The sequence below is a fragment of the Lissotriton helveticus genome, chromosome 6 (genome assembly GCF_964261635.1).
Source record: "Lissotriton helveticus chromosome 6, aLisHel1.1, whole genome shotgun sequence".
NCBI classification, from domain to species: domain Eukaryota; kingdom Metazoa; phylum Chordata; class Amphibia; order Caudata; family Salamandridae; genus Lissotriton; species Lissotriton helveticus.
Window position 1 is genome coordinate 649,111,904 of NC_136067.1, and position 15,256 is coordinate 649,127,159.

At 44.9% G+C, this 15,256-nt stretch overlaps 1 protein-coding gene across 1 annotated transcript in view; it reads left to right on the forward strand.

The window, feature by feature from the left end:
* Positions 1–15,256, forward strand: part of LOC144762435 (dynein axonemal heavy chain 5-like) — a 1,437,549-nt gene that overhangs the window by 266,808 nt on the left and 1,155,485 nt on the right. Inside the window, exon 16 of the mRNA XM_078647616.1 lies at positions 9,949–10,069. Coding sequence (XP_078503742.1) covers positions 9,949–10,069 — 121 coding nt within the window. The remainder of the gene's footprint in view (positions 1–9,948; positions 10,070–15,256) is intronic.

Genomic DNA, 15,256 nt, shown 5'->3' on the forward strand with positions numbered 1-15,256 from the left:
ATTCCATCCATCCATTCTGCCATTCATCCATCAATGCAACCACTCTGCCATCCATCCATTTAATCGGCTATCCATCCATCCATCCATCCACTCCACCATTTATCCACTCTGCCATCAATCCAGCCACTCTGACATTCATCCACCCACTCTGCCATCCATACATTCATTCTGCAATCTACTCATCCATCCACTCTGAAATCCATCCATCTAATCAGCTATCCATTCTGCTATTCATCCATCAATCCACCCACTTTGCCATCCATCCATTTATCCACTCTGCCATCCGTCCATCTATCTAATCTGCACCTGTCCATCCATCCACTCTGCCATTCATCCATCAATCCACCCACTCTGCCATCCATACATTCACTCTGCCATCTACTCGTCCATCCATACATTCTGCCAGTCATCCATCTATTCATTCATCGCCATCAATCCATTCACACATCCATTCTGCTATCCGTCCACCTATCCACTCAACCATTCATCCACTCTGCCATCCATCTTGCCATGCATCAGTCCACTCTGCCATCCAGTCACTCATCTTTTCACCCACTCATCCACCCCTTTACTCTGCCATATTTTCACCTGTCCATCCATCCCTTTACTCTGCTATCCATTCACCTGTCCATCCACTATCCACCCATCCCTTTACTCTGCCATTGTTCTACCTGTCCATCCACTCATCAATCCACCCCTTTACTCTGCCATCCTTTCACATGTCTATCATTTATCTATTCACTCACACATCCATTCACTGATCCCTTCACTTTGGCATTCTTTCACCTGCCCATCTACCTATCATTCACTCAACCTTTTACCCACTCATTCATCCACATAATCATTCATCCACCCACTCATTCATCCATACTTCCTTCTCTTCACCCTTTCTTCCAATATTCCTTCTTTCCCTCCCTTTTCTATTTAGTCCAGCTGTCGCTTTACCATACTCGTGCTTGGTCTTGTATTGATACTGTATTCCAGCGTTAATGAGGAGTTTTTGTCTGCAAGGTCCAGACAGAAGAGGCCCATAAAGAACCCCATACCAGCTGTAGCTGCTAAATCTGGGGGAAGGAGGTTCACTGATGCCCTTGATGTCAACAGGTCTCTGATGTACTACACCCAAAGAAAAAGGCCATTCTGTAAATCCAGCTATTTGTCTTCTTTGCAAAGCCTCACAGAGGTCATCCCATCTCCAAAGCAGACATAGCCATACGGATTGTCAAATGCATTCAGACGTTATCACAAAGCAAAAAGGGTTCTACCTGCCTCACACAGGACACACCACCCAATAAAAGGGAGCAGTTATGGTCTTCCTAGGAAACATCCAACTGGCGGATATCTGTGAAGGAGACGCCTGGTCAACAGCACACACATTTAATAAGCATTACTGTGTGGACATCTTAGCCCGGCAACAGGCTTAGTGAGCCAGGCAGTGTTAACCCCTTCGATGCTTATGACGAGCTCAGCTTGTCATAACAGCCGCGGCCCTCCCACGCGCGGCGAATTCCCCACCTGTGCAGACGTTTTGAAGGAGCGGGTGGAGTCATGACGAGTCCAGCTCGTCAAGAGCACAGCTCCACTGTGCAGCATGACGAGCTGGACTCGTAATGAGTACCGCGGCACCGCGGCCCACCCCCGCGCCGTGGGGGAATTAGCCCAGCGTGGAAGGGGTTAAGGACATTATTTCAGACATCTGCACCATTCACACTCTAACCACAGCTTTCTTGAAGGTACTGCAATACAGTCTATGCTAAGCATGTGGATCTACAGCCACACATGCTATGAACGGAAAAGCTAGTTACTGTGTAAGCATCTGTTCATAGATTTTAATGCTGTAGATTCACATGCGCTCACCCTCTTCCCCAGAAGCAAGTATTTTTGTTGCATATCACATTATTTTCCACTGTACATTGCGCTTTATGCACCCTACTATTTGTTCACAATCCATACATTCTCTCACCCAATGTGTGGAAAATAATCGCACAGCAAGTCGGTGCTCATGCGCAAGGTACAAGAGGAGGAGTCAAATCATACCTCATGATTCGAAGACAAACAGCTTGCAAATGTCCAACACTAAATGGCAGGAGTATGCTAAGCATGTGCATATACAGCACTACATGCTAAGAACAGATGCTTACAAGGTAAGCAGCATTTTCCTTTCTCTCTTCTTTAGAGGTGTCCACTTCAGTTACAATATTGACCTTTTACATGACATTGATTAATTAGTTCTTGCGGAGACACTTTGTTACGTAATCTCCATATACATGCGAACTTCAGCCTTGTTTGTTTTGTGTGCCTGGTAAAAATGTACTTTCAAACTTGAGGGCCACAGATGAGACCCCTCTTGCGGCTGATCTTATTTCAGGTATTATGTAGAGACAATTTCAAAATTGTATGCAACCAGCATTACAAAAGGATCAGAGACAAGGAGTCCATTGATGTTTAGAAGAGGTAGTATTATTTACCAGGAGGCAAAGAGGAGAAAAACTTTCATATACACAATACAGTTTGGACAGCACTGTAAAGACCGGATCTTGTGACAACCCAGTGACACTTGGTGCAAGGTGCTATATACAATAAGTGAAGTGAGTTACTTGGAAAAACAATTATTTCTACAGGAGCACAAGACGTGGTATGCGTCGTATAATTCAAGCTGTACAGTCGACGGCGTTTCGAACATGTATGACTTTTGACTGTGATCCAACCCATGAAGAGTAGCGTTACCTGATCTTCGCTTGAATCTGACCAGTGGACGGGATTTGCTGCGTCTGCGGGAGGGAAAGGTGAAGGTCAGCACGAGCCCGCTTCGCAAAGGGACAGAAAATTAATGTTTCTTAGGTGGTGAGCGCACTCGAGGTGAGCGCACTTGGAGTACTGGCGATGCTCTTACCTGACTAACGCAGGGCGGCCAGAGGCAAAATGGGGCTCTTCTGGCGTAAGGGCTACCGGCAATGGATGCGGGAGCTTCCCTGGCGTGTGTGAGCGTCCTCGGTAATAACCAGGAAGTACCGAGCAGTGGGCGGGATCCGAACGCTGGGGTTGGGCGGGGAACGGGTAGTGTGACAGGAGCGTCACGGTACCCTCCACTAATCGGAAGGAAGGAGGCGGGGTCCAGTGGTGACTGGAGGTGGGGCGGGGGGCGTAAGAGCAGGTTGTCAGGGTAGTGCGGATAAACAGGAAATAACTGAATTCAGGCTGGAGTCAGGACTGATATTCTCGGCATAACGCGGGGGAGGCGTGTAAGACCGACGCATGCTAGGGGCCGGGGAGGATGAAAGGTGCAGCCCTTGGAAGTATATAGTTATGGTTACATGTTTTATCGGGCATGAGTTTAGACATCTAATTACATTGCATATTCATTCTGCATTTTAACACCAATCAAAGCAGTGAAATAGTGCGACCTGTATTTAGACAAAGCATAACAACTGGATTGATTCCTTTAAGCATTGATTTACACAGTCGCATTAGGATATAGAAATTATGCGACATATGGTTTAAAACCAGACGATTAGGTACAGGATATTAGTCTATATAGGTGGACATAAGCCAATGTGTAGGCTGTGACGATATACACAGAGGCCTGGTATATGGTGTAAATTACATTAAATATACAACTAATATACAGTTCTTATTCAGGATGTAAAGAGGTAAAGAGTAAGTAGTCAGGTAAGAGCATCGCCAGTACTCCAAGTGCGCTCACCTCGAGTGCGCTCACCACCTAAGAAACATTAATCTTCTGTCCCTTTGCGAAGCGGGCTCGTGCTGACCTTCACCTTTCCCTCCCGCAGACGCAGCAAATCCCGTCCACTGGTCAGATTCAAGCGAAGATCAGGTAACGCTACTCTTCATGGGTTGGATCACAGTCAAAAGTCATACATGTTCCTTTCTTAATTCCATCCCTTGTTCACTTACAGCATCCGATGATTAATTGACTTTGCGGAGTCCTCCTTAGCTACGCTGACCTGCCTGGCTTAACTGTGAGTGTCTGCCCACTCAGTTTTCGCGCCACCTTTTCCACTTATCGGCGATTGTTTTACTCTAGACATACCCACCAGCCTCTCCACGCTTACCACCCCCAAGTTTCACTCCTCCTCCCCGCTCCGGCCAACACCCCAGCCACGCCAAATACACACCAAACCTTTAATGTTAATTTTATTAATTACCCGGTCACCCTTTCACCCCCAACTGAGACCCAAGCCATGTTCCCCAGTTCAAAATTACCCTTCTTTGCCCACAGCACTGTACCCATCGACAACCCTGTCCTGATGACGATCCCGACTAAAGGGGATCGAAACGCCTTCGACTGTACAGCTTGAATTATACGACGCATACCACGTCTTGTGCTCCTGTAGAAATAATTGTTTTTCCAAGTGACTGTAACTTGTTATCCGGAGCCTTTAACTGATGTATATAATTTGCTCAATGCGCCGCCAATGCTGTTTTTAAAGCACTTGCACACTCACTTCACTTATTGTATATAGCACCTTGCACCAAGTGTCACTGGGTTGTCACAAGATCCGGTCTTTACAGTGCTGTCCAAACTGTATTGTGTATATGAAAGTTTTTCTCCTCTTTGCCTCCTGGTAAATAATACTACCTCTTCTAAAAATCAATGGACTCTTTGTCTCTGATCCTTTTGTAATGCTGGTTGCATACAATTTTGAAATTGTCTCTACATAATACCTGTTGGGAACTGTTTTTGCCTACACGATACACCCATCCCAACGAGGTCTATGGGTTTTCTCCTGTCATTCCTATACATATTAGGAGCAGCTTGCTAGCTGCGAGAGTGGTACCCCTGTGTACTTTATCTAATATACCTCAGTCAATAAGGTATTCATCTGAGTAGTACCCTCTGGCCTACACACGATGTCCAAGGAGTCCCTCACCTATTCAGAGGAATACATCCAGTCAAGACTGACCGGTCCCTCATTACTGTCGGGTCCACCTCAGTCTGCGTCCACCTCCACTGCCCCTAACACCTCCCGTGTCCTATTGGATAAACTCGAAAAACTGAAGAAGAAGCAGATCAGGACGGATCTGCATGCCCGCATGCTCACGGACTACTTACCTCAGGTGTCATCCCCTTAGGACTTCAAATTCGCAACACCCCGGCTATCTTCACGCAGGACCCCAAATTTAGAACCAGCTTCAGCCATCTCGCGACGACTTGTTCTCGCCACTGGATGGTCCTCGGAATAGATACAGCCATAGAACACAGCCGACTGGAACTCCAAGAAATTGAAGAACTTGAGAAACGCATCCTAGAAGACACCTCCCTCACTGATGCTAAAAGCCTCTTAGAAAAAATCTACAGTTCCATCGCCACCTTCAACACCTTTGAGGTCAATAAAAAGATCAATAAAATAGAAAAAGATATTAAGAACTATAAGGTTGAGAATACATACCCCTACTTAAACAAGGAATTTTACAATACCCAACAGAACCCTCCAAGAACACAGAATTGGGGACGTTATAGAAACAATCAACGCGTCACCTTCTCTGTCTCCTCAAACAGCTCTGCAGATGAGACAGACGCCACGACCTCTGGACCACAGCCACTATTACCACCCGGTTTTTTAGGACGAGGCCGAGGACGCGGCCAACATCCACAACTGCAGAACCGCCAAACAAGGGCCAAACAATACCAACCTCCGGTACCAGGCAACCGCCAAACCCGCAATCGGTACTATCAATGGGGACAACCACGGTAATCAACAACAAGGACTCAACTACTACTACTACTGCTATGTCCATCCCCATTTTCAACTTATCAGACCATACTCTGACCCCAGAAGAGACAAGACTTCTTTCCCGTGGCCTTTCATTTGTACCAACGGTCAGAACCAACTTCCTGGAACTGCAGTCTAACCTTCTAAAATTCTTCAGAAGAATCCGGCTAAAATATTTCTTTGCTGACAAACCAGACACCGATTGGAAGGAAATTTCTCCATTTCGACCACCCTCTACCTTCAACCCCCCCATCCAACCAAATGCCACCTGAAATCTTGGCCTTTGAACGGCTTGTCTTGAAGGAAGTAATGGATCTCAAGTCTACTCCGCGCTTCATCCCCTACAATCTACCATTGAAAGAAAAAGAAGCTCTGAACACCCTCCAAAACAACCCGGGGATAGTCATCAAGCCCGCGGACAAAGGTGGAGGGATTGTTGTTTTAAACAACACCGAATATGACAGAGAAGTTGAGCGACAACTCACCAACCACGAACATTACCGTGCCCTTTCAAAGGACCCCCTTGCAGATATTAGACAAAAGATTCTCTCTATCACGACTACAGCGAGAGACAACAACATTATCACCAAGAAAGAATTCGAGTATCTGAACAATCCACACCCTAGAACCCCGATCCTGTATGTTCTCCCCAAAATTCACAAAGATGCCAGAAACCCACCTGGTCGCCCGATCGTATCAGGGTGCGGTTCCATTTTGGAACCCCTTGGTAAATATCTGGACGAGGTCATTAAGGACTTTGTGCCCATCACAGACACCTATATACGTGACACCATGGATTTAATCAACACCATCGAAGATGAACCATTTGACCTGGACAATCAAACTATGGCAAGTCTGGACATCGAGTCCCTCTACACAAACATTCCTCACCGTGAAGGGCTCGATGTAATCAAAAATCTATTGATCTCTAGACCTCAACCTTCCAAGATTCCCACCGACTTCGTTATGGACCTTCTACGAGTGGCCTTACAAAACAATTACTTTATGTACAAGAATACATACTACCTTCAAATCAAGGGAGTATCAATGGGCGCTTGCTTCGCTCCCAACTTTGCCATTCTATACGTACATGCACTGGAAAAATCATTGATTCTTAACCCTATCAACCCGTATCGACCCCAAATCCATCTGTGGCGTCGATACATCGATGACGTTTTACTGATCTGGAATGGAACGGCCGATTCCCTACAACCCTTCATGGACTGGCTAAACTCCTCACAAGAACACCTCAAATTCACAAGTGAAACTAAATCGAATGACTTACCATTCCTTGATGTTACTATACATGCAGAAGAAGGAAAGCTCGGTACATCGCTCTTCCGCAAGCCCACAGAACGCAACACCTTGCTACATTATTCTAGCAACCATCCGAGGGGCCTACGTGATGGTCTTCCATTTGGCCAGTTCCTCCGGATCCGGCGCAATTGCAAGTGGCGCAAAGACTACTTTAGGGAGGCGGACATCTTGGTCGAGAAACTGGTAAACAGAGGCTACCCACGACGTCTGGTAAAGCAAGCGAAGAAACGAGCATGGTACAACCACCGTGAGGACTTACTAAGGCCGAACCAAAACAAAAAAACTTTGAACAGGATCCCTTTTGTCTCTGTCTTCAGCCCGGATAGCAATAAGGTATCCAAAATAAACAAAAGAAACTGGTCTGTGCTACGGTCCGATGAACAATTCCAAACACCCCCTCTGTTCTCCTACCAGAGAGGCAACAACATTGCCAACCACCTAGTTCGTGCCATCACTTGGCCTACTACCACTACTGAGAAACACACCATCACAGCAGCATGGGGAATGCCTCCAGTAATCGGACACTTCAAGTGCCAATCCTGCAGCGTTTGTGAGTTAACACTTAACACCAAGGAATTCGTTTACAATGGACAGACACATCAACTAACCCACCACTCAAACTGCAAGACCCAAAATTTTATTTACGCAATCCGTTGCCCCTGTGATCTCATTTACATTGGCCAGACCACCCAAATGGTCAAACAACGGATAATACAACACAAAAGCAGAATCAACTGCAAAGTACTGACGGCTCCGCTGGTCGCGCATTTCATGGAAAAATCGCATATGGACTCAGACCTGAGGTGGCTAGTTATTGAGAAACCCACACTACCCCTCAGAGGTGGCAATATGTCCATCTTACTCAACAGAGCTGAATGTAAATGGATCGCAAGAGTTGACTCGGTCAACCATGGGTTAAATACCCTTGATGAATGGACCAGTACCATCTCCATCTAAGCTCTACTATCCTTCTATCTCTTGCCCTTTACCTCTTTACATCCTGAATAAGAACTGTATATTAGTTGTATATTTAATGTAATTTACACCATATACCAGGCCTCTGTGTATATCGTCACAGCCTACACATTGGCTTATGTCCACCTATATAGACTAATATCCTGTACCTAATCGTCTGGTTTTAAACCATATGTCGCATAATTTCTATATCCTAATGCGACTGTGTAAATCAATGCTTAAAGGAATCAATCCAGTTGTTATGCTTTGTCTAAATACAGGTCGCACTATTTCACTGCTTTGATTGGTGTTAAAATGCAGAATGAATATGCAATGTAATTAGATGTCTAAACTCATGCCCGATAAAACATGTAACCATAACTATATACTTCCAAGGGCTGCACCTTTCATCCTCCCCGGCCCCCAGCATGCGTCGGTCTTACACGCCTCCCCCGCGTTATGCCGAGAATATCAGTCCTGACTCCAGCCTGAATTCAGTTATTTCCTGTTTATCCGAGCTACCCTGACAACCTGCTCTTACGCCCCCCGCCCCACCTCCAGTCACCACTGGACCCCGCCTCCTTCCTTCCGATTAGTGGAGGGTACCGTGACGCTCCTGTCACACTGCCCGTTTCCCGCCCAACCCCAGCGTTCGGATCCCGCCCACTGCTCGGTACTTCCTGGTTATTACCGAGGACGCTCACACACGCCAGGGAAGCTCCCGCATCCATTGCCAGTAGCCCTTACGCCAGAAGAGCCCCATTTTGCCTCTGGCCGCCCTGCATTAGTCAGGTAAGAGCATCGCCAGTACTCCAAGTGCGCTCACCTCGAGTTCGCTCACCACCTAAGAAACATTAATCTTCTGTCCCTTTGCGAAGCGGGCTCGTGCTGACCTTCACCTTTCCCTCCCGCAGACGCAGCAAATCCCGTCCACTGGTCAGATTCAAGCGAAGATCAGGTAACGCTACTCTTCATGGGTTGGATCACAGTCAAAAGTCATACATGTTCCTTTCTTAATTCCATCCCTTGTTCACTTACAGCATCCGATGATTAATTGACTTTGCGGAGTCCTCCTTAGCCACGCTGACCTGCCTGGCTTAACTGTGAGTGTCTGCCCACTCAGTTTTCGCGCCACCTTTTCCACTTATCGGCGATTGTTTTACTCTAGACATACCCACCAGCCTCTCCACGCTTACCACCCCCAAGTTTCACTCCTCCTCCCCGCTCCGGCCAACACCCCAGCCACGCCAAATACACACCAAACCTTTAATGTTAATTTTATTAATTACCCGGTCACCCTTTCACCCCCAACTGAGACCCAAGCCATGTTCCCCAGTTCAAAATTACCCTTCTTTGCCCACAGCACTGTACCCATCGACAACCCTGTCCTGATGACGATCCCGACTAAAGGGGATCGAAACGCCGTCGACTGTACAGCTTGAATTATACGACGCATACCACGTCTTGTGCTCCTGTAGAAATAATTGTTTTTCCAAGTGACTGTAACTTGTTATCCGGAGCCTTTAACTGATGTATATAATTTGCTCAATGCGCCGCCAATGCTGTTTTTAAAGCACTTGCACACTCACTTCACTTATTGTATATAGCACCTTGCACCAAGTGTCACTGGGTTGTCACAAGATCCGGTCTTTACAGTGCTGTCCAAACTGTATTGTGTATATGAAAGTTTTTCTCCTCTTTGCCTCCTGGTAAATAATACTACCTCTTCTAAAAATCAATGGACTCCTTGTCTCTGATCCTTTTGTAATGCTGGTTGCATACAATTTTGAAATTGTCTCTACATAATACCTGTTGGGAACTGTTTTTGCATACACGATACACCCATCCCAACGAGGTCTATGGGTTTTCTCCTGTCATTCCTATACATGATCTTATTTCAAGCATACTACTGTACAGCTCTTACACTTTGTTCCCTATCCAGGTTTTCTGCAGTTAGCCATCGTCAAGGAATTCAACCAATGATCGGCGAATGCTATGTGATGGTGTTTGACTGGTTCTGTGAGGAACTTAAAGAAATTCAAGCAACATATGAATCTTTTAAGGTACAACAAAAAGCTGCATCATTAACTATTGATGCCATTTGTGCTGCATTAGTATATTATCACACATTATTGATTCAGTATTAGTATTATGTTTGAGACATACCAGCATAAACATATTTTGAAAAACTAACTTGGAGAGATAAGGCTGACGGTGTTGATAATAGATATAAGATAAATCTTAAATAAGGCAAATTCACCTGTTAGGGTACTATCTTCATTCCTTACTCTACCATTATATGTGAAATGTAGAAATTAAAAGTGAACAAGAAAGTGAATAGGATATTTTCACTTTGCCAGGCTGCCCAGCAGCAGGGATCTTTAACCCCTTGGGCGCGGGGGTAATTCCCCCACGTTGCGGGGTGGGGGGGGTCCACGGCGTCGCTGTGCTCGTGACAAGCTCAGCTCGTCATGACTCACAGCGGAGCTGTGCTCATGAGGAGCTGAACGCGTCATGTGCATGGGAGGGGATAATGCCTACAGCGCATCCAGCTTTGTGGTGGACACAGTAATCAAAGCAATCACTCAATTGTTTCTATATGTTGGAACATATTTGTATTTCCTAAAAGCTTGTGAGACTGAAAATAATTCATAGGTTTGCTGTTATAGTCATTTTATCATACAGTAGTAAGTACTCCTTAATATAGGTGCTTAACATTTCTTTTTAAAAAAAAAAATATTTTTATTGTAATTTTTTCATAGCATTTTTTACCCCCCAAATTATTACAATTAGCCTTACAGCACAAAATATTAGATTTAAATAACACCATCTAATACAAAGCAAATACGAATACAATCTTGCAACAGATCCCTAACGAAAAAATGAGAAATAAGAGGGTTAACCCTACATTTCACCCCTTGCAACATACTACTGTTTACCCAACCCCTTCCCTGTTTTGCCCAATTTTCCATCTCGTAATAGGTTGCCACATTTCCCCTCCCCATTTTTTCACACTTCTGCCCTTCCTCTCATATATTGCTTTCTCCAAATTATATGAGGCTAGCAACCTTGCTATCCAAATTTGAAATGTTGGTGGTGTCTTATCTAACCATGTCCGTGCAATGATAATTCGAAATACTGCTGCCACCATAAACAAAAACTCTTTGGGGCCGACTACATCCACAGTCATTACTCCCAATAATATCAATTCATCACTTAGCTTAACCTTAATATCCAATGAATTCTCCAAAAAGTCTTCAATGGCCCTTTTCAGCGTGTATAGTTGTGGGCATTGTGCGAACATGTGTACTATATCAGCTTCAGTTGTATTGCATCTAGGGCAGGTTATTCCTTCCACCCCGCCCCACTGCGCTATTCTTGCTGGCGTATGGTAGAGGCAGAATAGTGTTTTGTAATGCTGTGACTGCAGCGTCGCCGAACACAGCACTGGTCTTCCTAGTTCTAGGGGCTTCTGGAATCCATCTGGGTGGTGCCCACCTTTTCTACCCACTTCTTTGAGAATTTCTCTCTATCATCCATTTTAAAAACAAATAATTCTGCGTGCAGCTGACGAATCGTACACTGTTTACTTTGTTCTATATAATCCAACAGCCTACAATGTTTAAATCCTAGCGATCCTCCCTTTTTATCCTTCAGATAGCTCCTCAACTGTAAGAACTTAAAAAAGGTATTGGTGGGTATTTCAAATCTCCTTTGTAATTCCTCAAATTGTATTATCCCCCCTTCTGTATCCAAGAGGTCTCCTATTTTCCTAATGCCCCTATCGTTCCATATCCTCATGGCTACGTCCCTAAAGATATCCCCCGGGAGTGTTTCATTAGATGGTAGTCTAGTGTATCTGCTAAATCTGCCGACTCCCAGTTTTTTTCCCACCCCTTTCCAAATCATATATGCAGCTTTTAGGGTTTTAAACCTAGTATGTTTAAACAGACTATAGTCTATAGTGTTCAGGAGCCCATCTACCGCTCCCTCCCCTAGTGCAATTCTATACACATTTATGAAGCCAGAACCACCGCCAATTAATCCCTGGAAATATTGCAGAGCTGCAGCCCAGTAATAAAGTTTAAAATCCGGTGCCCCCCACCCCCCTTTTTCTCGTGTGAGTGTCATATGCCTGTAAGCCCTTCTAGTTTTCCCTTGTGCCCACACTAGCCTATTGAGAATTGCTTCTAGTTTGGTAAACCAATGTTGTTCAAAGAAAAGAGGTATGGCCCTAAACAGGTAAAGAAATTTCGGTAAAGTGACCATTTTGATTACGTTTATGCATCCCATTAGCGTCAAATGTAGGTTGTGTATTCTCTCTGTGTTGTTTTTTACCTTAGCTAACAATGGTTCCATATTTATCTTTACTAATTCTTCCAATTCTGCTGTCACCCTTACCCCCAGGTAAACCGCCTCTTTCACCACTCTGGGATCTGAGTAGGACGTATATTTATTCACAATAATCTGGGTTTTCCCCTTATTTATCGAGTATCCTGACAAACCCCCAAAGACTACTGCCTCTTGTTCTATCTCTCTTATAGCCCTCCCTGGTTCCGTAGTTATCAATGCCACACCGTCTGCGTAGGCGAGTACTTTATATTCTGCATTTTGTAGCACAACCGGCAAGATATTATTGTTACCGATTAGCCTCCTGAGTAGCGGATCTAAGTATAAGGCAAAAAGTAGGGGTGATGCCGGACAACCCTGCCTGGTTCCACGTCTTATCCGCACCATTTTAGTGAAAGTCTAATTTATTTTCACCCTGGCCGTTGGCTGCTCATACAATACCTGTATGGCGCTAATATACCCTTTGCCTATGTCAAACCACTCCATAACATTCCACAGGAACTGCCAGGAGACCCTGTCAAAAGCCTTCTCGGCATCGAGAAATATGGCTGCGACAGGGTCTCCTGCTACCTCAGCAGCATCCATTATGGTGATAAGCTGTCTAGTATGCTGAGTGGTCCCTTTCCCCGGGATAAAGCCATGTTGTATCTTGCTAACTAACCCCTCAATAACTCTACTCAGTCTTTGTGCTAATGCTTTAGCATACATTTTGGCATCCGCATTAAGCAGAGTAATAGGTCTGTAGGACCCTGGGTCTAATGGGGGTTTGTCTTTTTTTAAAATCACAATAATATTTGCATCGCCCCAAGACTGTGGCGCTAATCTGTGTAGCTGAGCCTGTCTAAAAGTTTCCAGCATATCCTTTCCAAGTCTGTCCCAGAATGTTTTGTAAAACTCGGCTGGTATTTGATCTGGCCCTGTAGCCTTGCCCCCCGGTAGATTAAACACTGCCATTTTAATCTCTTGCAATGATAAAGGTTGATCTAATTTGGCTCTTTCTTCTCTATCCAATTTCTCGTGTGGTATCCCTGCCAGATAATCCCTACTCCTTTCTCCTATATCATCCATATCCTGGTCGTACAATTTCTCATAAAATTCCCTGAATACCTCCTGAATCTCTTCTGCTTTATTAACAATTCCCCCTGCACTGTTTCTGATTTCTTTAATTTCACCTGCTGCCAGATTTTGTCTAGTTCTGATTGCCAATAAGTGTCCTACCCTCTCGTTATACTCATAACACTTTTCCTTCTTAGCAAGGTAATTCCCTGCTGCCTTCTCCACCAAGGCTTCCCCTGCTTCTGCTTTCTTGACTTCAATCTCTAGTAAAAGGCCCTCTATCTCTCTTGCACTTTGTCTCTATCACGGCCCTATTTAGTTGCTCTTCTAATCCGTCCATTTCTTTCATCCACCTATCCAACCTTGTTCTCTCCTTCTTACTCCTCTTTAGAGTGTAGCTCAGGGTCTCCCCCCTTATCCCAGCCTTGAATGTGTCCCAAATCGTGTTAGCTGTGGCAGAGCCTCTATTAATTTCCCAAAACTGTGTTATCCATTCATTCATCCTATTGATATACCCTTCTTCTTTCAGCAATCTTCTCTCGAATGTCCAGGTATATGGCTTGGGGCTCCCTCTATCCACCCTTGGCATGGTTAATACCAGTATATTGTGATCCGAGATCAATCTTGGCAGCCGTTCTATCTGGGTCCCGTTTAATTCATCGTTGGACACTAAAATATAATCTAACCTAGTAACCGTTCTATGTGGCGCTGAGTAAAAAGTACTCCCTGACCCAAGTGGATTATGTTTAGTCCATACGTCTGACAAAGCGTTGTTCTGCATTAAGTTATTTACTGCATTGCATATTTTCTTTTTCCTCCCGTCATATCTCCCCCCTCCTAATCTTCCCAACCCGTGCAAACCATTAATATTAAAATCTCCACAAAAAATTACCGGCTCTGTCCAGAGTGCAAGTTCCTGATCTAGCCATTCGAACAATTCAGGGTTATCATCGTTTGGGCCATATACAGATACAATTGTTAAGATGTCAGCATTAGTTTCCACTTCAATTATGACCCATCTCCCCTCAGAATCCTCTTTTTTTCTTCTGAGTTTGATAACTCCTTTCCTTGCTAGGATAGCCACCCCCTTTGTTCTTGTGTCCTGACTTGTATTAGCCAATAGCACATATCCCATCTGTTCCAATCTGAATTTTTCTTTACCCATAATGTGCGTCTCCTGTAAACAAATCATATCTAATCTAAGCAATCTGAACATGGATGCCGCCTTCTGCCTTTTCCCTCCATCATTTAAGCCGCATACATTCACTGTCGCAACCCTTAGTGCCATATTTCTTTATAAGTTTTTACCATGCATTTTACCCACTTATTCCGTTCTGTTGCGTATCTTATCTCCTTCCAGTTTGTCTTTTTGTGCTGTTTTTCCATCTTAATCAAGCCCTTTTCCTCCCCCCACCCCCCCACCCCCCTCCGCCCGCTGCTACCCCTCCCCCCCCTTGTACAGGCAAATAGGTCAATCCTGACCTATGTGTTGACTGCTTGCATTGTAGTGTCGCCCTCCCTCTCCCTCCCAAATGATCAGACTACATAGTCCATAGTCCATAAACCATATTCAGTTCCACGTGGTTGTTCTTATTCTACAGTATTATTAATCTTCTTTACTTCCCCCTGCATTGCTCCGTTAGCTCTTCAAGATACTCTCCTGCTTTTATCTCAGAGAAAAACATCCTTGTGCGGCCGCCTTTAATAATCTTAAGTTTCGCCGGGAACATCAAGTATGCTTCTGCGCCTTGTTGCTGAAAGGGGACTATTAATTGTCTTAAACGCCATCGCCTCTCGACGGTGACATGACAGAAGTCAGGCCTTGCAAAAAATGTAACCCCCTC